The sequence below is a fragment of the Anopheles marshallii genome, chromosome 2 (genome assembly GCF_943734725.1).
Source record: "Anopheles marshallii chromosome 2, idAnoMarsDA_429_01, whole genome shotgun sequence".
NCBI classification, from domain to species: domain Eukaryota; kingdom Metazoa; phylum Arthropoda; class Insecta; order Diptera; family Culicidae; genus Anopheles; species Anopheles marshallii.
In genome coordinates, this window is record NC_071326.1 from 12,485,458 (window position 1) to 12,512,911 (window position 27,454).

The 27,454-nt window shown below is 45.8% G+C and overlaps 4 protein-coding genes across 4 annotated transcripts in view; 2 read left to right on the forward strand and 2 right to left on the reverse strand.

Annotated features, from left to right (window-relative positions):
* LOC128709232 (serine/threonine-protein kinase minibrain) overlaps positions 1 to 11,031 on the reverse strand; it is a 39,761-nt gene extending 28,730 nt beyond the window's left edge. The window contains exon 1 of the mRNA XM_053804217.1: positions 9,333 to 11,031. Coding sequence (XP_053660192.1) covers positions 9,333 to 11,031 — 1,699 coding nt within the window. The remainder of the gene's footprint in view (positions 1 to 9,332) is intronic.
* A 9,543-nt stretch (positions 11,032 to 20,574) lies between these two features.
* LOC128708474 (small G protein signaling modulator 3 homolog) lies at positions 20,575 to 23,043 on the forward strand. Its single transcript, XM_053803453.1, has 2 exons — positions 20,575 to 20,631; positions 20,695 to 23,043. The coding sequence occupies exons 1-2, from the start codon at positions 20,575 to 20,577 to the stop codon at positions 23,041 to 23,043; spliced, it is 2,406 nt and encodes an 801-aa protein (XP_053659428.1).
* A 1,618-nt stretch (positions 23,044 to 24,661) lies between these two features.
* LOC128719929 (DNA-directed RNA polymerase II subunit RPB7) lies at positions 24,662 to 25,337 on the forward strand. The gene is made up of 3 exons (XM_053813571.1): positions 24,662 to 24,673; positions 24,756 to 25,214; positions 25,287 to 25,337. Exons 1-3 carry the CDS (start codon positions 24,662 to 24,664, stop codon positions 25,335 to 25,337), a joined length of 522 nt encoding a protein of 173 aa, XP_053669546.1.
* A 433-nt stretch (positions 25,338 to 25,770) lies between these two features.
* Positions 25,771 to 26,276, reverse strand: LOC128710383 (60S ribosomal protein L32). Its single transcript, XM_053805434.1, has 2 exons — positions 26,184 to 26,276; positions 25,771 to 26,082 (listed from the first exon to the last, which is right to left on the reverse strand). The coding sequence occupies exons 1-2, from the start codon at positions 26,274 to 26,276 to the stop codon at positions 25,771 to 25,773; spliced, it is 405 nt and encodes a 134-aa protein (XP_053661409.1).
* Between the last annotated feature and the right edge of the window lie 1,178 nt (positions 26,277 to 27,454).

Below are 27,454 nucleotides of genomic sequence, written 5' to 3' on the forward strand. Positions count from 1 at the left end.
TGCCGAGGACTATACCGACCAACTAGGCAACACCCTCTATCCCTGCTACCCCTCCTCCCTTATATACACACACACAAGACCACCACTCGCGATACGGCTTGCCGAGCGTCTATTATTATCGCCAATTCCCGTGCGACAGTGGCGCGTATACGTAAGAGCGACCGGCCAGTGCTAAGTACACGCCCGTGACGCACTTCCTCTGCTATCTTGCTGAGGTTAGGATGCTACCTACACCAACCACCCAGTTGGCGGACGCAGTGTGGTAACCGACCGATCGGACGGCGAAACGAACATATGCGAACCGAAAGAAAAAGTTGTCCAACCCCGCCCCACTCCCCTACAGGGAACACGAAAACGAGAGAAGAAAAACACGACCTACACTACTGTGTTGTGGCATTGTTTGTTTTTTCTCTTCGGCCCTACGCAACAAACACTGGAATGTACTTGAATCCGCCTGCTAGCCAAACCCGTAGATCATCCGGCACATGAACTCGGTCCACCGATGAATATTGTTGCCGTGTGTTTTGTATTTAAAGGCTACATTTTTCTTTTATTTTTAACAACCTCACACTCATGCTAGAGAAAAAAAATCCACCGTATAAACAAGCTGAACGTGCGCTGCGCGTGCGACCAGTTTCTTCGCCAGACGGCGATCGATCGCTCACCAAGCAACGCAGGGAAAGTTATGCAATCTGCAGAACCGTACGCGGTTAAGTAATGGGACAATTTGGCACTAAACCCTTCTTTGCGATAGAATTCTTCACAGCCCTACACAGTCGATAAAGTCCCAACACTTCTACAGAGAATTCCAGGCAGAGTTCACCAAGTCTCTAGTGTTTCTTGCACTCCTCCAAATGTGTTAGCAATATACAATGCTGCTTCACTAGATCACCTCAAAACGTGCAATCACTGTTACTTCACGCAAATACTCGACGGCACTTTAACAACTTGCAACCGACGTCGGGCGAATACTGATCGCACGGCAGAACCACAAACAAACAACCCCCCGGGGGTATCGTTGGACGGCAGTCAGGCAGGGATCCGTTTAGGGCAATCTCTGTCCGCTCGGTCGAAGACGCGAACAGACACTAAAGTGGTTTGCACAAAATCAGACAAACCCAACAAGCCGATGCGGTGCGAACAACACAAGGGGCGTGAAGATGACGAAAAAAAACCGCACATCTTCACACCATCGATTCTTGGCAGCCAAGACAGAAGACCACGGCGGGACACAAGCTGATGCAGATACGGATGGGCCCGGATGACGTGATGCCCTGCACCGCCGATCGATTCCACCCTGGCTTGCGCCACAAGAAACCCCCCGGCAACAGCGTACATGGTTCGGGATCGCGCCGTATGTGCACGCGATCTTGCCCGAGCGCCGTCACAAAGCAGCATCGAAGGACGCTCTGCGACGCGCTTTCTTTAAACGGCCACAACACGCCCACGCTTAGCCAACAATCAATTGCGATCGTTTGGGCCCACCGTTCTGCACCCTTCGATCGTTATTCACACCAAAGGCAAAAAAAGACACTCTTCCCACCGGGAGTGTAAGCACCATCATGCCACAAAAGCAGAACCGCTCTTGAACCGCGTTTGTCTGGTGTTGTTTCACTCACTGGAGGTGTGTTTGAGTCATGGCACCGTTCGTCATGTCTGGTGGCGGATGATCATTATGAATACAGGAAGTTGAACGTTCTTGAACGGATCTTGATGGATCTGACGTGCGTGAGCACCGGGAAAAAATAACTCATCAGTCACCATCGGGTCCCATTAGGTCCCATTGCGATATTTTCGTACGTCCTTCGGAGAACTCAACCTCACTGCGCTATTGCAAATGTTTGCACAAAGATGAGATTTTTTTTTTCGCACTTTTAAGAAGCCAACATTCACCAAGATGCCAAACAATAAGAAAAACAACCCGTAAAGTAAAATGTAAAGGATGTTAAGAAAGTAAAAAGAATAGATATAAGGAAGAAAACACACAAGGGAAATATAAAAATAATTAGAAGAAATAAATATAAACAAAGAGATCAACGAAAACAAAGAAATAAGGGAAAAGGAAAAGAAAAGAAACATACATAAAGTAACAACAGGAAAAAATGTGACACAAGAAAATGAATCAAAAAAATCCCCAAAATAGATTTTATCGTTTGAAAAAAAAAACAGTTATCAGATCGCTAGTTACATTACATTTTAAGTACAAAAAAATATCCAAACAAAGATTGGTATTACAAATTTGGACCGTACGTCAAAATTGAACACCATCGCCGACCCTGGCAACAGTCGACAGTTTAAAACTCCCCTTCAAGCGTTACTATGCGTGGAAACCCCAAAATAGCCGCACACCGATACGAAGGAGTCATACAAAAATGGATCACATTCCCCTCTCGCCCTTCTCACTGTGCACCCTCCTACCCCGTTACATTTCCCCCCCAATATTTTTTGTTTTGCCCAGCGCGAAAGCGCCAGTCATGGAAATGTGACTGGCGAAACGAAATTCGGTTTCGCGTCATCATTCACGTACGCGTCTTAAAAATGCTTTCCGTTTTCCTACGTTTGTCATTAACACCAGAACACCCTGCGCACCGCCAGCGCTGTTTCCATGGGGTGGCGCGTAGTCGGGGCGCGGACTCTCCCATTATCATTTGTCTCCACCGTACCGGTGGGTCTTGTTACGCACGATAACGCTTCGCGTTCACTGTTTGCTTTCCCACCAACCGATATATGTGCTGGTGGTGGGGTTTGCTCCCCTTATCATGGACACCGATACGGGCCATCTGGAAGACCAGGGAAGGGGAAGGGGAAGAGGGGGAGGGGGGGAGAAAACGAAGAAAAAAAAGCGCCCAACCCCGTTCCCCGAAACCGTTTGTCGTTGGCATTGTATTTGCATTTCTTCGCGGATGTATAGGCGCCGGGTGCGCGTCCGTCTTTTCACTGTACGTTCACGTGCACGCGCAATCTTTAGCAAATAATCGCACCCGAACTCGGCAGTGCAGACGATAGGGAAGACCTAAACAAACACACACACACACTCACGTATGATCGCTCACTGCCAGACAGACGTTGGAAGGTGCGCCAGCCGCGAAAGAAAGCGCACGCCGCAAAAGGTGTGCTAGCGACGAGTGCGCGTTTCATTACGACGCACGCCGGACACTCAAAAGCGCCCGTTTGGCGCAGTGCACCACTCAACGGTCAATTTCTATTGCGATGTTGGTGTGTGTGCAGCACTGGACGAAGAAGTTTGCGGTGTAACTAAGGCACATTTCTTCGGTAGCGATTTTTCGCTTGTATTGTTGTCACACCGTGCACAGGTGAATTGTGACGGCACAGAGTACGGGAGCTGCAAAATGAATGCAGTTGACTAATTTAGCACATTCTACAATGTGCGTTGAGATAAAGAATTAATAGAAGCATTGTGTAAACCTATGGTTAAAGAAACGATGCACACTAGAGCATGTTATCATGCATGATGGTGTAATGTAAGGGGCATTGGTGGCGTGTTTGGTAACCGCGCAGGTCTTTAAACGACCGGACCGGATCAATTATTTCGACAATTACAATAAAATTTTTTCAAAATTATTTTTTATAATTGCAAAATGTAACATGTTTTTGGACAAAAAATATAAATTTAGCAAATAAAAAATTAAATTTCACACACAAAATTACACGAACTGTCAAATTACACGAGATTCGCGTAACTCGCAAAATGACTATGACTAGAAAAGTATAAACAAGACGTATCTAAAACAAGTACAGTCAAGTCTCTCTAATCTGCAAGCTGAAAGAACAGCTTTATTAGAGAGAATTGCAGCTTTGTCAAACAAAAACACTTGGATGGTTTGTTTTATTAATATATGGCAAAAGTCTTCAATCATACTCTGTAAACGAAGCCATCACAAGTTGTCATTGGCAACCCCAAAAAAACTGGGCTACTTTAGAGAGACATTGGTTTGCAAACATCATGTACAGCTTAGAGAAAGTGATGTTTGGGCGACTTTGCAGCTTTGAGAGATATAAAATGTATTGAAAATGAAGGGACTGTCCAAAATGTTCATCTTAGGGAGACTTGCTATATTTGAGAGACACTACCTTAGAGAGACTTGACTGTATTATTACCTTAAGAAAGCTTTGGAATGAATAGTAATTCATGGCGTACCAAAATCCATATTATGTACCGAATGATCGACAAGTCGAACTGTAAATGAACACGTTCGTAGCGTACGATCTAATTCCAAGCGTCGTACGTAATGGAAAGCGCGCGCGAGCTCGCGAATATTGCGCATCAACCGGCATGTGACAAAGCTGCAATACAGATCACCTGCAAATGAACGCCGCGAGCCACCAACAGCTGATGCTTGGTAACACTTTAGCGGAACGGCACCATAGATAACAATGGCAAACACATATCTGTTGATGCAGGTTAACATTGCCGCCGGTGACGCAAACGACACTTATTTAGCGAGGGTTTTTTTTTTATTTCGAAACATTAACGCTATTGCATCTGCGCAAACTGTTGACAGTAATGAAGGTAAGCAAACAATTTTTACTAAACAAATCTGGTCTAAACAAAAGGTCACGTGAGTTGGTAGCATGCGCTACCTGTTAAATTGTTGCATTGTTGCATGTGTCTCCACATTCCGTTTACATTCCTTCATCCCGGACTCAGAAATGAAACGGAAGCAACGGATCTTTACGTGCAAAAGCTTTACTTGATTTAATTATAGGATATCGTGGCCGAAATTCTACACCCGGCTGTTAAAACGGCCAACGAACCGGTGACGACGATGGTTGATCGCGTACGGAATGAAAGGTAACAAAAACAAACACGGCGTATTGGGTTGACCCATTAAATGTGGATGTTATTTTTGTTACGCCGGGGTTGCACCAGTTACAGTGCGTGTGTGTGTGACGTTTGCAAGGGGAAAAGGAAACATAAGCTATAAAACAAGATATTTGCTGTCCAAATGTCCATATAAATGTAAGCATTAATCAATTAAAATAAAGCCTTCGCTTTAATTACTAATGTCCGCATCATGCTCAAACATTCACTTTAAAATCAATCAAAAGAACAACAGGTTTAAAGCAGTTTAAAGTAATGTTAACCGGGGCGGCTCGGTGGTGTATTGGTAGCGGCGCCGGTCTTCACACGAACGGACCGGACCAAAATCCCATCCGGACCGATCCCCCGTAATCAGGACTGACTATCCAGCAACGGGTAAACAGACTAAAAGAAAGCCAGAAATGGCAGGCCCTTAGAGGTTATTAAAGTTAAGTGTAAAAAAACATCCAATAACACAACAGAAAACGATAGAATTGGAAAGGAAGCGTACTCTCAGTGAGACGGCAAAAAGTCGGTTGGCAGATTAAACCACCGAAAACAGGCGCACGTCAATCGGATGCAATAAATCACCGCATTCATGTGCCGGCGCAGCCAGGTAAAGGGTGTGCAGGTTCGTGCGACCGTGACCGAAATTTCCCGCGAACTGTGTCACGTCACAATCATGGGAAGCGGCCTGATAAGCGACCGGTTACTTCATCTTTTCCAATGTGTTTCAACTGTCCCATCCTGCCTCACACAACACCGAGAAGAAGCTCTTTCGGTGGGGCAATTCTGGTAGACTACGAAACAAACCCACACGCAGTCAAATACACTTTACACCTTACGCGGTACGGTGGTACGACGGAGTTCCACTCCCCGGCCCCAACGCCCAACCGCGTCATAAATTCAAACGTATTCACATGCTCTGCCTGAACGGCTACTGATAAGCTCACGGCAGCATTTGGATGTCGTTCGGTTGGAAGCGATCCACCGCAGACCCTAAAAACGCCTATGTGTGTGAAGTCCCCCGAAAATAGGAGCCCGTCGTCGAGGAATTGAGGTAAAAAAAATACCGAACTGCATGTTCCCAATGGGCGTCAAGGTATGATCGGTACCTCGTCAACGGACGGTGATGCGGCGTACCTTGCCGCATCAGGCCGGGGAGGCGGTCTGCGGTCGACATCCGTGTGTCAAGTGTTCCGCGCGCTATCCGCTATTGCGCAATAAGTGACAGCTGATAAGGTCGGCTGGGCGATAGGTGTGCGACCGCGACGGTACCTGTCCGGCTGAACATGGCGGCTAAGATAAATGCACAAAGGCGCGCTGTACGATCTGCGGTGATGATGCGTTGCAGTAAACAGGAGCATTACTGTAAACCACACACCGTGTTGCACAATGAAGTGTTAGTTGCACATTCATGGGACGTTCCCCAGTGAACTAATGGGAATGGTACCGGCAAGTGACACACAAATGCAACATTAGTTACACTTCGGGAATTACTTTGAAGGTATTGCTGTCTCTAGTGAATTGCTTTAACGTAACAGTAAACAACGTGAAGGGGCCCTATCAGAACTTTTGCTAAGAAACGGTGTCGGTTTTCAAGTTTTAAGCTGATATCATACACCTTCGAAAGATTTTTTGAAAGAAAGAAAGAAAACTGAAAGTATTAAAAGAAATACAGAGCTTCTAACGAAGCACATGAAGAGTCTATGAAAATATCATTAACTACATACTGAACTAATTTATTTAGCTAAATTATCTAGAGCAGTTATTGAGCTCGTAACGTTACCTCAGCTGAACCAATGTACTGGACACGGCAGATTATAACATTGCAGACGGCACGCCGTCAAGCTGACTCAGTAAACTCCGTCAACTTCACGGCCAGCATTTTCGGGAGATTTTCTTACAATCGATTTACAATAACACGGAAACGAAAGTTATCCGTCATAAGATTAAAGTGTCAGTTTAATAGGGATGCATAATGTAGCATCCGTGTAGGGTGCGATGAAATTTGTAGCACGAACAGCACACTATTTCTGCTTTTATTACACCGACAAGCGTATACATTTCCCCACGACATTGTTGTCAGTGATGGCAGTTCGGGCGTACAGCAATTGCACCGAACTTTGATGCATTCTTCCATCGCTGCTTGGAAGCGCGGGATAATTCCGAAGCAGATTACAGTGGGGCAATAAAATAAAATTGTTGTGACACCCGACCACACTCATTATACAATGTTGGCGTGTAAGACGCTTGCGGATATTTCTTATCGCCATGCTGTGCGAAATGGCAAACGATAATGAGCAGTGCCAGCCACTAGTGCCATTCAGTTGTGTATACTAAATTAAATTAAATAAATAAATAAGTAAATTAATAAAGCGATTAGATGTACGAAAGGCATAAAAACAAATCGAAATCGAATGAACATCACATCGCACCACAAAACGATCCAACGACATTGCTTCGGCGAGTTACTAGGCGCCTCCATTGCTGTTGCAGCAGACTAATGGAGACGCATGGTGGAGCAGGAGCGTCAGACCAAATGATGATGTTCCCGGTTTACTATTCAATTCAAGCATCAAACGCTCAAAAAAACACACCCAACACAAAGAGATTACCGCACACCGTCGTTGGAATTCCCGGTACGAAGTGATGCAGGTTAGTAACAAGGACGCAACGATGACGCGTGTCACCAAATGGATATGAAGAGAGAAAAAAACACACACACAGAGAAAGCCCATTTTCCTCCTTTGCCTCCTTTCTTATGTCTCCTTTGGCAAAGGAAAGTAAATGGAAGAAAGGGTTTGGCGCCGGGTAGCAAAGAACCAATCACACAAAGAAACACCCCAGGTCTCGGGCCGGCTTTCTTGGTTGTCTTTGTTTACGGAAGAATAGCTCTCCGGTGACTTGGTGGCATCGGGTAAGGATATTATATCAGCAGCATCCAGTTTATGAGGGTGAGAATAATAAAGAGATACGGGGTTTTTTTTGTGTGCAATTGTTTTACAGCTTTCCCCGTCTTTTTATCTGGCTTTACGATAAAAATTTAACCGATGCGAGTATTTTTACATGCGTCACCGAATGATCGCTCTTTTCGACACGTATAAATCATTCCAATCAACGTATGTTTAGTGATGAAACATTATTGACTGCTGATATTCGGAGATTCCGCACCATACCAACGTTACCAATCAGATAACGAACTTTAAATGCCAATTTTATTATTCTCACTTCTACCTTCACTCTTAACCGGGCACATTTGACTAAGTATTGCTACTTACCGGGTCCTTCATTAAAGTAAAGCCACCGGAAATAGTGCAACATGATTGAAACGTTTTACTGATTAGATACTCGATTTATGATTTGCTCGCTCGCGGGCAAAATGTTCTCCCGGGAAACATTATATCGTTGAAAGGCCGGTTCCAATTAAACCGAAAGGTAAAATCCTCCCCCGGACCATGCCCTAGGCGTAACGACCATAATGGACCCATTTTACTACGGCCCACGACGGTGGAGTAAGTCGGTGGAAGAAAATCTTGTACAACAAATAACGAAACTCGCCTGATGTGTCCGCCTGGTGTGTGTTGCAGGGGCGGTATTTGGGTGCACAGTGTTGTGGTAGAGAAAGCTCCATCACACAACACCCCCGAGAAAGAAAAAAAACACATGCTAATACCCTCGAGATGGAGTTTGGTAATTTTCCACCCAAAAACACACCCGCCAGGCACCGACACGCGGCCAGGTCTCGTCGTAACGTTTTTATGCGTTTTAATTACAGTTCAAAGAACTTTGGCGGAAAATTCGGCCTGTCAGGACCGTCAGCCGTGTCGCTCGGGAAGAAGGGAAAATGTCTGCAAGAGCCGGGGCGATTCATTGGTGGAGTTTTTTTTTGTTGCTTTTTTTGTTGCACCATGAAGAAAGTTGCTCGGTAAAACACAGTGGCAGGCTGACCGAGCACGGAACACCACCGAGAATAGTCCGTTTGTCCCAGACGCACGGTCCAGACACCGGCAGCTAGGCATTTTGCTTTGGTAGCTCTTTACCGCACGGAGGAAGCTTCGAGTAGCGTGTAGGCGTAAGAATTATGTACCCTTTCCTTGCTGCGTATAATGTTGGACGCGTAATTTTGAGCATTTGCGAACTGAGATGTGTTTAAGTTGCGGGAAAAGAATAGGCAATAGAGGAGATTTGGGTAACAGTCATTATTAGATGATCAGCTCCACGATTCATTGCCCTCGGAGGGCTTATAAATGCGTGAAGTTATCAACATTCCCCCAAGATCCCCACGATAGACGAGGATTCGCAGGCGTGAGCATTTTGAAATTGATCAGCTCAGTTAGTTTAGAGCAGGGGCTTCAAGCAAATAAAAAGCAAAAAAATCAACAATAGCTTCCATAAAATTATTAAAAAATACATCAATTTTTTTATGTCCTACAGAGGTGGCCGATGTCATGTTCACATTATTTGCCCTTTGTTCGGAATAAAATCGGAAGCAAAAACTGATACTTACATTTCTGTTTCGCTTTATCGGCCAACATGGTGCTGCTGTTGCTACTGGCGCTTGCTCTAATTTCCGATTCAATCCAGTGACTAATGTGTGATTGCTGTTGCTGCTGCTGTTGATGATGACCGGGATGAAGGTGCTGCGATGGTGGTTGCTGCGGCTGGTACGGTTGGTAGCCGAGCGTTGTCGTGGTGTTCGGGACCTGCTGTTGCAGTAAATGCTGTTGCAAATGCAGCGGATTCGTATGGTAATGATGATAGAACGGCTGTTGCTGCTGTTGCTGATAGTCCAGCTGATCCTGTGACTGGGCACGGCTCACCTTTAGCGATTTGAAGCCATAAATGATATTGTCGTTGATCAGCGAGTCGAGATCGCTGCCGAACAGCAGATCGTCGATGTTCCGGTTCACGGCAAGGATGCGCTTGCCGCTCCCCCCGCTCCCACTCGAGCCACCCTCGTCCTCCCGATCCTTGCTGTCGCGACCCGCTTCCCCCCGCCCGGTACCGATCGAACCGTACTGTGAGCTACCGCCGAGCACTTCCGGCACCACCACCGAACCGGCAATGCCGTTACCGCCGCTCGACGTACTGCTGCAGCTAGCGCTACTGCCAGCACCGCTATTGCCACTGATAATACCACTGCCCCCAACACCGTCTGCACCGCTGCTGCCACCGCCGCTACTACCGGCACTGCTGGTACAGTCACCGCTCTGCACTACCACAATCCCACCGATCGGATCGTCCACTGCCGGACCGGACTCTCCAACACCCTGCCCGTACTGGGACCGACCGCTTCCCACTACCCCAACGTACGAGGCCACCGGCAGCACGATGTGTACGCCCTCTTGCAGCGCTGCGGCTTCACTGTACCCAACACCACCGCCACCACCGCCCAATCCTCCGCCACCTCCACCACCACCACCACCGCCACCACCACTATCGCCACTGGCCGTTTTCGGATCCACCAGCGGTTCCTGCTGCTGCTGCTGCTGCTGTGGCTGCTGCCGTTGGGCGTTCGTCGTCGAACCGCGTCTCACTCGTCCTTCTCCGATACCTCCTCCGCCGCCACCACCACCACCCACACTCCCTTCGTATCCCGCCGCTACTTCTCTGCCAACCGCACTGCCACCACCGGGACGTGCAACTTCCGCAAACGTTGCCGCCGCTTCTTCCGTTGCGCCGGTTCGGTACGTGTTGCCGGTTGCGGAAATCCCACCGCCGAACACGTCACCTGCGCCCGCACCACCGCTCGACCGGTCGACCGGTTGCTGTGCTCTGGCCGGGTAACGATCGCCGTACCCAGTTGCCGAACGATCTTCGATCGCTGCCGCCGTTAGTGTGTTGCAACTGAAACTGCCACCGCACGGTAAACTTTCCACCTTCGCTCTCCGAATTATGCCCTTCCCGAGCACGTCCTGTCCTTCGACCGCAGTCTGGTGCAGTGTGATGGTATCGCCGAACGGTACGCCGCTGTCACTACCGATCAACAAGTTGCTGCGGCAGATGTTACCGTTGCCCCGACGCGATGTTCCGGTTGCACGTTGTTCGTACAGGGTACGTTCGTCGTAACGATCCGTACTGTTGCTGTTGCTGCCGCCACTGGTGGTGGTAATGGAATCGATGGCGTTGCAACGATGGCAACGACCACCACCGATACCGCCCTCGCTAGTATTGAGTCGTGAAGCCAATCGAGGGGTAACTATCATGCCCCTGGCAGACACACGCGCCAACACACCGCACCACCACACATACCAGAACACAAAGGGCACTCACACACACACACACTCACACACGTTCTGTTTTCTTTGTTGACAAACAGAACCAAACATAAAATTAAAACAAAAAATAACTTAATTTAAAGGATGCTTCAACCTTGCTGGATCACTTGCACTGCGATGAATAACCGATCAGGCATATAAACACCGGCAGCTCGCAAAACGACACCACTTGATTATTTGCGAATTATTTTTATGCTTTCGGCCGATCACGACCACTTCTTCCACTACTTCCCACCGATGTGCCCCTCTTCCACCACTTTCCTTGCCGGCTCTGCTGCTATTGATCTTCGCTTTTCTAGCTCACATTTCACACAGCATTTCGGGACAGCTTTCAGATTATTTATTACACTTGTAAGAGCCTAAAATAGAAAACAGAAAACAACACAACACAATATTAGCACACTGTACACAATGGGGAAGCGAAGGAAACAATACACTGCCCGGGTAATTAAAAACTTTAGAACCATACAATTGCACGCGTTCATTTGGGCTTAACCCTCGAAGAAAGACACTCTCTCTCCCTCCTAAAGTTATGGAGAACAACCCACAATAAGGACAGTTTCACTACGTAATCTTTGATGCGCTGTGGTGTGTGCGTGTCCTCGCCCGGTGGTAACGCAATAAAGAAGCAAACTTTTCCACCACCGGCGACGTCGGTTTCATACAGAAAGGATGTGTATTTGGCGAGCACAATGGCAGAAATGCCGGAATTAGTCAGTGGAAAATCAACAGGCACCCGCGTGAAAACGAGCGAGACTGCGCGCGAGAGAGCGAGAGAGAGAGAGAGAGAGAGAGAGAGAGAGAGAGAGAGACTGTAGCAGCAGATGAGGAAGTTTATTAGAAACGTTCTTCTGTTCTGACTTGTAATTGTGCAGCGAATGCCATAAGGTTGGTTCCTTTGTGTTGGTGGTGTAAAATCTACAAACAAAGAAGAAAATAGATAAAGAAACGGATTAGGATTCGGTTGATTTGTTTACACATTCTCGTATATTTACAAGTTAAGTATAGTTATTGCAAATTACACAGTTTAATGCCGGGTTAACCCTAGAATTACCGGATGAGTCACTATCGTTGTTACGTTTTGTTACGTGTCCTTTTTTTGGAGGATAACCAAATCTATCGTAGTTGACTCATGATGTTTATATATCTGTTCTGTTCCAAAAAAATATGTACACTGTTTTCCACCTTTCTTCCAATCCAACCCTTCCAAGATACTAAGCAAACAAAAACACGTTGCACGCTATGGTTAGTTCTAGTGTTGACAACGCCAAGAAGTAAATTATCTTGAAGCAAGATGCGAAATTCTATTACATCAACCATAAGTCACTAAAGAGAACAAGAAATCAAAATGAATGCTCGATCAGCTAACAACAGTTTGACCTACTTCTAACGTGCCACGCGCCTGCATTAGTTCGTGGAATCGTTTCAAAGCCCTTTTCCAAGTCCATCGTCCCATCCGGGCAGGGTGAACTTTGTTTACAACGGTCGCGTCTTTATACCCGGCTATCTCCCCACCAAATCCCCACCGCGCGACAGGGCAATAAAAGCGCAAAAAAAGCAACAGCAAATTCTCGCTGTAAGCAATCGGGGATTAGCGTAGGGAGTGTAAATGCGCTATCGTCATAGCAACCTGCGCTTGATGCCTATGATTATTTACATTTCAATCTTGTTCACTACCCTCCACCCCCCTCCACTCCTTGCCTTCTCAACTACCCTCCAAACTGTCCCATCGATTAATGATTATCCTCTCTGCACTGCAAAAAAAACTGCACCTGATGACGATCATGTCGCGGCGGTGGTGTGCAAATCATGGATTTCGATCAGCATCAAACAATGCAAGATCGCCTACCGCTTGTAACGTCCGGTCCGGGTTGGACAAAACACAGATCATATTTTAACAAAACAAATCATACCAGATAATCCAACGATCCATCATCCGATCGGTTACGGTTACGCACGCGTACACTTGCAAACGTCGGAAGCACTCATATGGGGAAGCATCTTTGCCACCAACACATTTGCGGAAAAGAATGTGCGCCATAGGATGTAGTGTGGTGCAAACACTGAGTGTGGTGAAGTGCAACTGCAACGATTCCAAGCAGCGATAAGGCTAAAACCAGCTGTTGGTAGTGTCGATAAGTTTGTGCCGTTTTTAATCACCATTGATCTGAACAATTGGTTATTTCATCCGTTGTTATTCAATAAGTCCATACAGGACTATATTCTCACCACTTTGCGGATCATTCTCACTGCTTTCAAACGATGGCAAATGGTTGGCGGAGTGATTTCCAATATTTTGGTTAGTTCATTATGCGCTTGTTATATCTCAACATTGAACATTCCAACACCAGAATTTTATCGAAAATAGCATGAAATCGTTAGTGAAATTTGCTATCGAAATGGCACGAACTTAGTAAAACCTCTAATAACAACCGTTTGAGCACTATTAATTAAAGAAAATTTCCAAACCAGACTGATAATTGTAATGTAATTCGAATTGGTTGAATATTTCTATAAAAAAAAACAATCCTTACATTATAACTTAAAAATAATTAACCAAATTTATTTATTTTTTAACTTAAGGGATTAAATCCTTTGCCGTTTTCGGCGTGAAATTTGTGTCAACCCGTAATGCAGCTTCACATTCACCGCCGTAACATACTCAGTTGCTGCAACGATAATGGTGCAATAAGTACGGGCATAAAGACTCCCATGGATTACCATCTTTGCTTCATGGTTCATCGATGTGTGTAATTTCTGTCGAAATGCAAAGCAAAAAAAAAACACCGAAAAGCCTTATTGCTCGGTGCGCTAGTAGTTAGGCGGAACAATTATCCGTGTGGAAAATCCGTACCATTTCGATGGAAGCCGATCTAAAGGGAGCGCTGTAGATAAACCGAAGCACCGAAGCACAAGATCGATGAAATTGGCGTTGGATATGGATATCCTTATCTACCAAACTATGAATTGAAGGACAAGTAGCGCATTTGTTCCCATTTTTCCACTGCTCTTTTCACACGTGTGTACCAGGGCGGCGCATGAAGGACGAGAGTCTCCCTTTGCACAACAAGATACATTAATCACGTCAATGATTCGGGAACTCACGAAAAATTTCCCTCTTTAACCTGGCTCATGGATGAAACATTATTTTACCTAAATAAAGGTTTTATTTGTGTTTTTTTTTCCATTACTCCTTCAAGATTCAAGTGTTATAATTTTCGTGTAAGCATGCCCATCCATCGCATACCCGAAAAAGAAGCTGTTGTCACGCAAAATTAAGCCATCGGTTAAAATTCACCCATGCAGCAACGATTGTTCCTACCAGCACCGCACACACGCGTGTGCGGCGTTGCATTGCAGGACCGTAATGGAGGCGCCCAGCATTGCGTGACAAGCGGAGATCCCAACACACGTGTGGACACGCGTTTGCTGGTAGCCGCACGGTCGCACCAAGATGACAAAATACTTTGGAACATCTGACGTCGCTTCGGCCAATGCCAAATGGGAGGAAGGTTTCTAGCCGTCTGTTGGACGAAGGTTAATCTAGCGTAACACATTCTCAAATGACCTGTTACATGGATCATTTGGAACGGAGCCATCCGTCGTCGTCCTCGTCATCGTCAGCACCGGTTCTACCGGTGTTGCGACTTCTACTTCCGGCAGGCGACTGGGCGAGTAACATTTTTTTGAAAGTGTATGTGTAGCGAAATACGAAACGCTTCCCTCCTTCAATTGTGGGATTTTTTTAAACAATTAAACACACGACAAAAAAGTTTCAAATATATCGGCATAAACATAACCTAGTATAGGTAATACCATTGTTTATATCTCTACATTTCAAGATTGATTTATTTTTTCTTGGAAGCCTTGGTTTAGGGATAAAAATAACAAATTGATTCCGAGTGGGTGAGTTACACCAAAGAGTGAACTCTTATACCAACTCTATTAAGAGTTATTCTTCGTGAGATAATTATTAATCGCGGACAAATCATGTAATTCTAAATTTGTGTTTAATGAGCCAAAGAACTTGAGGCGAACCTAATGCGAGAAATTTTCAATCGCGAGCTTTCGCAACAATAACTCACAATCCAACTGTATAGTAAAACAAATTGTGAGCTAAGGATCTTGTCGGAACTAGCTCACCCATAGATCATGCTTGTCAGCTAGCTCGCTCCATTGCCACCAATTCACTGAGGTTCAATTCCCCTTGAAATCGTCCAACAATGCAAATGTCACTAGACTCAAGGCTAATATTTCGCTATTTTAACATTGTTCTATGCGAAGCTGCCCGTTTATAAGGCAAGAAATCATTGACAGACACCGATACTTTCAATGGCAATATGTCTGAGACACGATATAAAACTAGCTACTTAATGACGCCCATATCCTGCATGTACCTCCCAGCCATTTCCATATATGATGTGCTCCCCACATCAACACGCACCTACATTGCATTAAGTTGCATTCTTTCGATGCAGTCCACCCAACGCACTACCAGTAACTTCATAGCAAAAAAAAAGTGCTTCGGGAAGCAAATGAGGAGTGCAATAAAATTTAGCTGTTCAATCTAAAAACTCAGACACCGAGAGAAAGAGAGAGAGAGAGAGAAATGAGACGAAACAAAAGACAGAAAAAAACACAACCGAGAGCAGACCATACAGAAAAAGGCATCACAAACGGGAGCGAGAAAAAAAAACGCAAACTGCTTAACGTTTGCCGATTTACGGTACCAGACACCAGACCATCCGAAATAGACCATGCAATTGAAGGGAAGAAACGCCCCGTCGCATACGAGAAAGAAGCCTCTCTAGAGCTCGGATTGGTGTGGATAGGAAGGGAGGGAGGGGGACTAGGGGGGATGGAAAGGGTATGGGGTTTCACTGCATACTCTGCTGCTGATTTCAAGTGTGTCAGCGCCTACTACCGAATTCCACCAGCGCCCCCGCACAACCGAGGCACCGTTGGATGCGCGTTTGAATCGGATGCATCCGAAAAGCGGAGCAAAAATGCACTTTTGAGAGAAGAGATGAAGAGTGACCCAAGCGTGAGAGAGAAAGGGCGCGCGAGACACAGACATCCATTGATGGAATGGAAAGAGTGGGCAAGGTTTCACAAAAATTCATCTTCACCCGCGCTCATACGAGCCAATACAGAACGTTATATCGAGGCCCGCCCGGTTCCGGTTCGAGAAGAATGCAATTCTTGCACTATTGCTCCACTCGACATGTTCCGCATAACGCGGAGTTATTGGAATGCAACCAACAGTAAGGCGCGCCCAATACTGCTCTACATCTTGCAAAACAACTACGTACATTTCTGTCCATCGTCAACGGTACAAAGCAAGATTTTGATGAAATTTGAAACATCCCGGAACTTTGCGTACATGTGGTATGTTTGTGTGTGTGTGTGGGCCCCACAGTCGCATATTGCGGTCATATTAAACGTTTCAATAGACATCGAGGGTACCCACACCTTCCCTTATGGGAAACCATGGCATTTATTGCAGGCGAGCATGAGAAGCGGTACCTCACACACGATCGTGAGCCGAAAGTGAGATGTGTGGAGGCACCAACATGGCAACGTACCGTGTTACCATCATCATCCGCGCACCACTACTGCCAGCAATCTAAGGCAGGCAAAAACTCGAACTCAGTTCACATTGCGTGACGCTTGTGCTGGTGCTATTTTAGTGGTAGATCATGTGCCCCATGAAGCTTGCGAGAGTTGCGCAAAACTTTCCATCCACCTTCCACGATCTAGCGCTTCCGCTTTGGGCCGCTCATTCGCACTGTGGGTCGGCTATCAATGGAGCCGCTATTCATTTCCTCCACCGGACCCGCTGCTGGGTGGCAAAAAGCAACGCTGGCGATGTACAAGAATGGGCTACAATTTTCACACAATTGATTTGCTCCTATACCCGAGATGGAGTGGCTGAATCCCCAGCAGCATACGGGGGTTGTTAGGCAGGGTGGCTTCTAATGGGTGATTTGTAAATGACCTTGGGAAAGGCATTACTGCATGCACCATACGGAGGCTTGGGAATTGGGCGACCCACTTTCCCAAAACCCACTGCCAGCTGCTGCAACCGCATTAGACGAGGAAAAATCCAAGGAATTATCCTAAAAGTAAAACGGAAACAATTACTGATACTGGTACGTTCAATGCAACGCGTACACAGATTGCTTGGATTACAACACCAAGATACACGAGACGATGCTCCGGGTTTTGTTGATGTTTTTACATACTCCGATAGGATACTGCCATTACCGTGTCTCGTACATCAGAGAGAGTGCGCTGACCAATCTAGCAAGCATGTTCGAAATAAACCTTGGTTGAATCAAGTACACCGCGTATAACATCGATATGCAACCACCATCAATTCACAACCGGACATCCGAACGCACATCACACTCGGTGCAACGAACGCATCATGACGGTTCCTCTCTCTTGCGCTCTCTATCTCTCTCTAGCGTTTACCATGCTTCATCAACACAATAATAACAACCCGCGCAGTGTCACACTGTTTTCGTGTTTGTGCTCTGCAAAAGATGATGACAGTAGTCACCGCCACCACGATCAGTCCATCGTTGTTGTTGTCGATGATGCAAACGGAAGGGCTTGAAACGTGTGAAGGCCGGTAGGAGTGTTGAGGTGTTGAGGGATTGGGGAGTGTTGCGGGGGGCAAAAGAAATTCGCTACAGTTGGTTTTAGCTGAGCACGGAAGAGAACGCAAGAACGCATCGCGAGCGCCGACAGACGGCAAGCGTGCGCACCACACACGCTCATTCTGCTCTCTCATCATTAAATCCTACACTCTTCCCCGCTTCATGCACACGCATACGCTCTCTCTCACACACACTCCGTTCCTTCTGTTCCTGTATTTACACACACACACACACACGCATCCACACAACCACATGCACGCAACATAAGCCCCTTTTTTTGGTTTCTTCCCGGGGGGAATTGAAGAGAATTGACCGAATTCAGACAAACCACGGATTGAAGGGTACGGCAATTTTGCGTTCACCTTTGCCTGTTTACTAACAATTTGCAAATTGCTTTTCTCGGGGCCTTTCGGACATGCATTTCCACAACCCCACCTCTACAACTGCAACGAGAAAAACGCACTGCAACACAACTTAGGCAGGGTACCATTAAAGAAAATTTTGTACTAACCACTCATTCCGGTGTACACACACGCACACCCAGCTCCATGCCCATATTCACTTATTGCAGGGCGAAAGATCCACTGGGTTCACTTTCCAACGAGATAGATAATGCGGCCGTTGGATGTATTTTGCCACGAGCAAAATTGGATTTACTGCTTGCTGGTTCGGCGAACAACATTCGAGCTTATCCGCCAGCATCCGAAATACACATACGCACGCACACACACACACAAACACGCGCCCACAAAGCAGTGATGTTGAAGCCCTTTCTCTTCTCACTAACACGCACACAGTTGTGCGCACACACCCGTCGCCGCTGCTGCCGCCGTCGTCGTCGTCGTCGTCACAACATACTCAAACATTACCCGCTGAACACAAACGGGGTGCACGATAGTGCGGGCGTTGAAAATTTCGGCACGCTTTCAATCGCGCACATACGTACACTCCAGCTGGATACGGTTTGGTAAGCGATTTCGCTTATTCTTCCGTTGCGAAAGAACAATTTGCACACGAGATCACCCACCGTTTTCTACGCGCGATCTTCCACGGTCCGAAGCACTGTTCACGATTCGCGTCCGTGTGTATATCTTTCTCAACAAGATGGCGCGGCTCGGTACCTCAAGTATTGCACCCGGTGGCGAGTATAAACGTACCCGCCGAACAGTGCCCGAACGTTTCGAACGTGGCACGAGCTTTATCGAAAATGGGGTATTATTTCGAACTTCGAACATACGTCCCAACGAAGCGTTTGGGGAAATATTGAAAAAATAACGGTTGAGGAAAACAATCATCAAATTTAGGCCGTGAGAAATCAGTTATTGAAAAGTGTAAAAAAAGTGGTCGTTTGTCCGCAATCAAAAATATCATTTTGAACTGGTAAAAGATTGTTGTAGTCTGCCCTCTCCCCATAGAGCTTGAAGCTACTCTGGACGTATTTGTTGCACAAGTGATCGAATTAGTCATGGAAGCAAGTTTCCATAAGCAGATTGAGTAGTCCGCGATTCAAGTGTAATTGAAAGCGCAAAGCAAATTGAAAACATGACAAAGAAAATGATCATAAAAAGAAACAATTTTCCATTTATTCGTTATTCATGAATCGCAACTATTCCGTTAGATACATTTTGGAATCCCTTATGTAAAGTGATCCGTCGTTCTAAAATATTCCTGCCAGATGTAGAATTTGATATGAAAACATACATAAAGCACTAGACTACTTTTATCTGCAGGAATGTGTTATGGTAATTGACGAAAAAACTATTTGTACTTCACCTTTGTCCTTCTCTACTAATCAGGCGCTACAACCACTTCGCGGCCTTAATGTGCTCTAAGGCTGGGCACACACGTACGTCCACTCGCTGTCTAAAGTCCACGAAGTCATACAAAAATTCGAAAAAATTGGGTCCTGTCGTGGACGCTTCCACAAAGCACGAAGTGAAAAAGGAATCGGAAATAACTATTTGAATGACGCGTATGGAGCATACGGGCTGATCGTACGACAAACGCTGTCTCGCTTATGCGTACGGTAAAGGATTGGCGCTTATGTTCGGTTTTGCACGAAGTTCATGTGGACGTGAGCAGGACGTGGACGTCCCGTGTGTGCTCAGCCTAAGAGTCCTCCAAACCGCTCATGGTCGAAATTGCCATCGTCTGCCAACATTTGCTCTTCATTGTTCTGTATTACTTTTTTAAACACCTTTGCTCTATATTGTTCGTAAATTAATCAACAATAATATTATTCGATTCTTTTTCGAACTTCGTCCCCATTCGAACAGCTCGTTGGGAATGCAACATTCCAAAAAAATGTGAAATTGTGCAAACTGTCAGCAATCATGTCCAGATAGTGAAACACTATGCAGGCGTATGCAACTCGTTTGATCAGTGTTTAACAATAACGAGTAATTTAGATTTCTCGCCTTAAACACAGGAAACACTTGAATTTATTAAGTAATACATAATTTTCCTTTTATTTGTTGCGCTTTTATTTCTGCTCCCTATCTTCAAAGTGCCTTTTACCAATTGTTTTAACCTGTGCCACAATTAGGTTGCCAGCCACTGAATGTAGGTTGAACAACATTGTTTTGAATTTCTCGTCGTCGTAGTCGTCGTCGGAAGGAGGAGGTAAAAGGTGGAAAAATTGTGTGATGTGCCAGTGTTCCATATGTGCGTAGTGTACTTTTAGTGGGAATTTTCTTTGACCGAGTGTGACGAAAACCTTGGGAAACGTACGTACCCTACCCAAGGCTTTCGCGTCCCAGTCGCAGTCACAGTCGTCCGAGAAAAAACATCCATTTGCGTGAAGACGATGTCATTTTTTGGTTCACGCGACCATGAAGGCTACGTTGGCAGAGAGGAACATATGGTACGGGAATGGTGCAAACAATCGAGCGAACTGTCTAATCTGATTTTTTATGTATCTCTGCAGCGAAAGCTCGAAACTGCCAACTCCGAAGATGATACCGATATGGTGGAACTGGCACTCGGTGGGCTTCACATCGCCGAAGGTGTCCGACCTACGGCAGGTGGTCCCTTCTCCGCCCTGACACCCTCGATGTGGCCACAAGACATTTTAACCAAACTGGGCCAACCGGATCCGGACGAACCACCGAACCATCAGCCCGACTATCGGTTCGACGAGTTTGGGTTTCGCGTGGAGGAAGAAGACGGTCCCGAACCGAGCTCGAACAAGCTGCTCAGCATACCGTTCATGGAAGATCCGGCCCAACGTTTGCAGTGGATCGCCCATTTAGAGTTCTCGCACAACAAGGAAGCGACCGAGCTAACGTGGGAAAGCGTTGACGTGGTCCTGCCCCGTACGGAGAAACTTCGGTCGATGGTGCGTGCTGGCATTCCACATTCGCTGCGGCCCCAAATGTGGATGCGGCTGTCCGGTGCGCTACAGAAAAAGCTTAAATCTGAAACGAGCTATCAGGAAATCGTAAAAGCCTCCTCCAACGATCAGCTGATGACGTCGAAACAAATCGAAAAGGATCTGCTGCGCATCATGCCCACGAATGCTTGCTTTAGCTCGCTCAACGGAACGGGAGTACCGCGGTTGCGGCGCATTCTACGAGGAATCGCCTGGCTCTATCCGGATATAGGGTACTGTCAGGGGACGGGCGTCATCGCGGCGTCCCTGCTGCTGCTGCTCGAGGAGGAAGATTCCTTCTGGATGATGGCAACGATAGTGGAGGATCTGCTACCGGCCTCCTACTACTCGTCCACCCTGCTCGGTATCCAGGCCGATCAGCGCGTGATGCAGACACTTATCGGAAACTATCTAACGGCGGTGGACGAAACCCTCAAAAGCCACGACATTGAACTGTCCCTGATCACACTCCACTGGTTTCTGACGCTGTTTGCAAGCGTCGTACACATGAAGATACTGCTGCGCATCTGGGACTGGTTCTTCTACGATGGTTCAATCGTGCTGTTCCAGCTGACGCTCGGGCTGCTTAAGATCAAGGAACCGAACGTGAAGAATCTGGAAAATTCGGCTCAAATCTTTAACTCACTGTCTGACCTACCGGGTGATATCGATGATGTGGAACATCTGTTCGCGGTATCGCTAGACGTTGGTGGATCACTGTCGCCCATGGTAATTGAAACGCATCGCCGCCGTCATCTCGCGTATCTAATGGCCGACCAGGGCGGGTTGGTGGGTAATCCAGAGGCGGCCTCAAACCTGCCCAAGCAGCAGCTCGTCCGCCGGCAGATGAAAAAGTCCAAATCCATGCTACAAACGATCCTGTTTGGGAACGGCACCGAAGGGGACGATGAGCTAAAGTGTAAAAACATCCGCACTACGGAGCAGCTGGTAGATCTGCGCGAAGCGATCCTCAAGGTGGCACGTCACTTTCTCGCCATCGAACCGAAACTGGCAGCGCATATCAAGCTGGTAGCGGATTACGGCATGGATAGCCATGCGAAGGATCACGAGAACTATATAAACGTGTCGCGAACACGCAGCCGCCGGGCGAAGGCACTGCATGACTTCGAGCGGCACGACGACGACGAGCTGGGCTTCCGGAAGAACGATATCATTACAATCGTGAGCCAGAAGGACGAACACTGTTGGGTGGGTGAGCTGAACGGGTTGCGCGGTTGGTTTCCGGCCAAATTCGTCGAACTGCTGGACGAACGGAGCAAGCAGTACAGCTGCGCCGGGGATGATGCGATCTCGGAGACGGTCACGGATCTGGTACGGGGTACGCTAGCACCAACGGTCAAGCAGGTGCTCGAGCACGGCATGAAGCGTCCATCGTTTCTCGGTGGACCCTGCCATCCGTGGCTGTTCATCGAGGAGGCCGCTACGCGGGAAGTCGAAAAGGATTTTGAATCCGTTTACTCACGACTGGTGTTGTGCAAAACCTATCGCCTGGATGAAGATGGCAAGGTGTTGACACCCGAGGAACTGCTCTACCGTTGTGTGCAATCGGTAAACCAAAGTCACGATGCGGCTCACGCCCAGATGGACGTGAAGCTACGCTCACTGATCTGTCTCGGGTTAAACGAGCAGGTGCTCCATCTGTGGCTAGAGGCACTGTGCAGCTGTACCGAGATTGTCCAGAAGTGGTACCAACCGTGGAGCTTCGTGTACTCGCCCGGATGGGTGCAGATCAAATGCGAACTACGACTACTATCTCAGTTTGCATTCAACCTTAACCCAAACTGGGAACTGCCCGCCAAACGGGAAGCCGTCCAAAGCCAACCGCTTAAGGACGGTGTGCGAGATATGCTCGTGAAGCATCATCTCTTCTCGTGGGATCTCTAATGTTCCTTTCCGTGTCCGCATGTGGGTGTATGAGAGAGATTAACCTTTAGTTTATTTTTGATTTGTTTTTAAGTTCCGATTCGTTAACATATAACTATGTTTTAACTAGATTCGTTTGGAAGTTTTTGCCGTGTTCCACGCTCCTTTCCTCATCGTGTTTAATGTGTTGTTCATATTCTAAAGTCTGTTTTAATTGTAAGATTTTATATCCCCGCCCGTTTCAGTTTCCCTCGCCGGTTAAGTTGTTAGAATCATGGTAATATTGTTGATTTTTGTTACTCAGTTCCAATGTTTTCATTAGTCAATGTTTTGTTTCCTTAGTTCTGTGTGCAATAACAGTATTACAAATTAACTCGTACTCCAGACCGGAGAGAGCTCTTAGTGCGAAACGACTCCAAAGTGAGATTTTTAAAATATCGTTCTATCTTAGATATGATTTTTTTAATAATTAATTTTAAAGCTAATTTTACAACAATCCTATTTTATTAATATCATATAACTGAAATTACGTGTAGGATGGTGTATTTGATCATGCCCTTGCGGAACAACTAATAATCCTCAATAATAGATCGTTTTTTATATATTTTTTTAATGAAATGGTTTCGATGCTTTGATCTTTCCTTCCTTAGCCCTACTAAGGCTCTGTCTAGGACGGCGACACCAGCCCTTTTTTCTCGTAGATAGACTATATGCTATTGATTAGGTGTGTGTGTGTGTGTGTATGTGCGTGTGTTTTATGTATGATATCAACAACGTTAATGCAAACAATTACAAAGTACAGAGTTCAAATATAAAGCGCTTCTCTGCCTTTTAACCTACACACTGAGTCAAGCTGCGAAGAATAAAGCTAACGAATCAAATATAAATGGAAGTCATATTGTACACAAAAATGCCTCTGCAAATTATACAATAATGAAAAGTAAATATAATGTTCCACTATGGTTATTGAGCGTTATCAAAACACAAACAGGAAAGAAATGCACTGAAAAACGATGTTTTAGAGCAAAAACGATATTGGACCACGTGGCAAACACATCTTTCTGTAATGAGATATTTGAACCAACGTAATCATTTCTCGGATGGCTGTTAAAACTGTAAGCATTCAAACAGTCGGTAATTATCGTCGTAAATTTTCACAGCTCGTAAAATGTTTGTTTTACTAAACACAAACTGTGGAAATGGTTTCATGTGCCATATCACTGGCTGTTTTAAATATTCAGGAGTGTCAAACGTACTAGATTTCGCCAAATCAGAAAATGCTGTAATTTTGCGAACTTCTCTTTATATTCATTTTCAACGTAAAGTGTAGTGCACTGCATTTAGTAATTTTGTTCAAAATGTCCAGCATTGAAAAACAAGCTTTAAAAACATCGAAAATATTCCAATGCCAGGATTGTGCATGCTGTGCCAATTGACGTTGATGCATCGGATATGAAAATTCGAAAACACTGAAAGTCTGGCAACACTGCCACGGCGTGACTTTTTTTTGTTGCTTGCTCCGCTTGTCAAGCCGAAGCGGGTTTTGGTTCAAAACATAAAATTTCCGCAAACAGCCAAAACGCTCCGGGTTTACTCGATTCCTGGTCGGAATAGTACTTCTTGTCCGTAGCTCGTAACGATGTTTTACCACGTAAGTAATCGTGCAAGGATACATATTTTGATTTGCAATCGTTCGGAATCAACACTCACCCGCATTACTGTGCTCGTTGTAGATATCGCTGGAACATGAGATTCTGCTTCATCCACGATACTTCGGTCCGCAGCTAATCGAAACGGTTAAACAGAAGCTTTATACCGAGGTCGAGGGTACCTGCACGGGGAAGTACGGGTTCGTGATTGCCGTAACCACCATCGATGACATCGGTTCCGGTACGATACAACCGGGCCAAGGGTTTGTGGTGTACCCGGTCAAGTACAAAGCGATCGTTTTCCGACCGTTCAAGGGTGAGGTGTTGGACGCGACCGTAAAGCAGGTGAATAAGGTCGGGATGTTTGCTGAAATTGGTCCACTGTCCTGCTTCATCTCGCACCACTCCATCCCGGCCGATATGCAGTTCTGCCCAAACGGTGCGCCACCGTGCTATCGGGCGATCAATGGGGAAAGTGTTATAGCGGCGGAAGATAAAATTCGGCTCAAAATCGTCGGAACGCGTGTGGATGCAACCGGTATTGTGAGTATTACATGCGAATGGCAGCACAGCCGATAGAGACTAGATTAAATATTTCGCTTTTCTCCTCCACAGTTTGCGATCGGAACGTTGATGGACGATTATCTTGGTCTAGTAGGCAGTTAATCATCTGAGGGAGATTTGTCATCGCTTGATAAGACCCGGAAGGACGATTTCTATTTAAGATATGCATTTGTACGTAATGTTAAGGTTCAAATATATGCACCACAAAGCAAGCTTTGCGGACAAATTTAAGATTCTGTCTTTCAAGTGAATACTGAAGATATATTTCATATTTTGAAATTCGATAAACTCTGTTTGTCCACTTCCCAAATTTTGCTAGCAACGTTGCCCACTTTCTCATTTCAGCCCGCAATACACTTGCGAATACAAATACACCGATTTGCTGTTTTAAGTGTAATAGCTCTTATTATTACTTCTCAAAACAGATCCTTTCCTCCAAAGAAAGAATAATAAGATCCGCCAAACCAAAACGCAGCGACCGATAGACAAAAGCAAGTGTACAGGAGTAGGTGAGCGTCACCCTCGGTACGGCGGCTTACTCCATCTCCTGGGCACGCAGTCTGGCGTTCGGGTTCGTCACGGCAATAGCCAGCTGCTTAGCGCGCTCGACGATTGCCTTACGCTTCTTGGACGACACGGCGTGCGCAATCTCGGCACAGTACACGCGGTTCTGCATCATCAGCACCTCCAGCTCGCGGACGTTGTGGACCAGGAACTTCTTGAATCCGGTCGGCAGCATATGGCGGGTGCTCTTCTTCGAACCGTAACCAATGTTGGGCATCAGGTACTGTCCCTTGAAGCGACGGCGTACTCGATTGTCAATACCTTTCGGCCGACGCCAGTTAGGCTAAAAAGCGAACGAGAGAATACAACAAACCGAATAAACCAACACTGCTGCATAAATGTCACATTCAATTACGGACCGTATCAAGTACGGGATTCACTTACCGCAAGTTTCACATAGCGATCCGATTGGTGGCGGATAAACTTCTTCGTCCGCTTCTTGACAATTTTCGGTTTATACGCTGGTCGTACGGCCATGGTTGCTTCTGGAAAAAGAAAAACATCCAACAGAGCAAAAATGAGGTTAGAATTTGCTACCTTCACGTCACGGCGCGCCTCGTCATATATAACGGGGTTGTTTATTAGAACGCATTGCCGTCGTAAGCTGCAATAATTGTAAATTAACGAATCTATCTCAAGACCCAATGATTCGTACAATCAGTTGCTTGAGAATGCTTCACACACATATCAAACGAGAGCAGGAACTATCCACACCATAAGATGCCTCATTGGTGCGGCGACTCGGAGGTGAGGAGTAAACATCCCATTTTCAAACGGGAGTTTTTGCCACTGCACGATGCGTTTTGGAAAGCCGGATATAGATTCATGTTCTAGCAACTTATTGCAACGTTTTACGACGTGTAATTGGAACAAAGGGAGTAATTTCGAGCGGTAATTTCCTTACATTTTATCGGAGCACAACACGCGGCAGATCGTTCAATGTGGAAGAACAATCCAAAAGAAAGGCATTTGACGTTTCGGCCAACGCTGTCAGGTTTTTCCGTTGGCAGCCCTGCACTTGTTTTGTCATTTGTGTTCGACAGTGGTTTAATTGAACGGTTATTTCTTTTCCATTTATAAATTATGCGAATTTGAAACGCGGACAAAACTGGTAAAATCAATTGCTTTAAGAAGAAATAAAGTTAATAAAACACGCAAATGAAGCGAGAAAAAAATCAAATCGGCTTGTTTTCCCAGTCTCATAGCAATTTGGTCGCATGTGAAAAGTGTTGCTAATTTCTCTGAAATATACTTTCCTGTTGTATTTTTCACGTTTTAACAAGGAACTTTACCTTATCCTATTTTAGTTCACATTCACATTTTTGCTGAAAACTGTAATAAACCAACGTACAAACAATAGATAAAGACAAATACTATTTAAAGTGATCGTCTCTTTGAATGAACGAGATCACATTAAAATAGTGTCCGCCGCTATATATAATATATAAGAATATATAAGAACGGATACGAAATCAATTGTTACAATTGAGTTTTCAGCTTTTTTGCGCAACAGCTTGTATAAAACGAATTTATAATATTCAAACAATGCTTAATGCACGAAGTAGCATTTACGCTGCATAAAAGCTGTTTAAAAGCTCCCGAATCCAAGAGGCAGCTTTCCTACTTCAATAAGAATCATGGCTAGTAATTTTTTT

Excerpts from the sequence above, each read along its gene's own strand:
- LOC128708474 (XM_053803453.1), top strand. The coding sequence starts at position 20,575 with ATGTCATTTTTTGGTTCACGCGACCATGAAGGCTACGTTGGCAGAGAG. Across the intron at positions 20,632-20,694 it reads TTGGCAGAGAGGAACATATG|CGAAAGCTCGAAACTGCCAA; the intron begins GTACGGGAATGG and ends GTATCTCTGCAG.
- LOC128719929 (XM_053813571.1), top strand. Across the intron at positions 25,215-25,286 it reads GTGTGGATGCAACCGGTATT|TTTGCGATCGGAACGTTGAT; the intron begins GTGAGTATTACA and ends TCTCCTCCACAG.
- LOC128710383 (XM_053805434.1), bottom strand. The coding sequence starts at position 26,276 with ATGGCCGTACGACCAGCGTATAAACCGAAAATTGTCAAGAAGCGGACG. Across the intron at positions 26,083-26,183 it reads ATCGCTATGTGAAACTTGCG|CCTAACTGGCGTCGGCCGAA; the intron begins GTAAGTGAATCC and ends TTCGCTTTTTAG.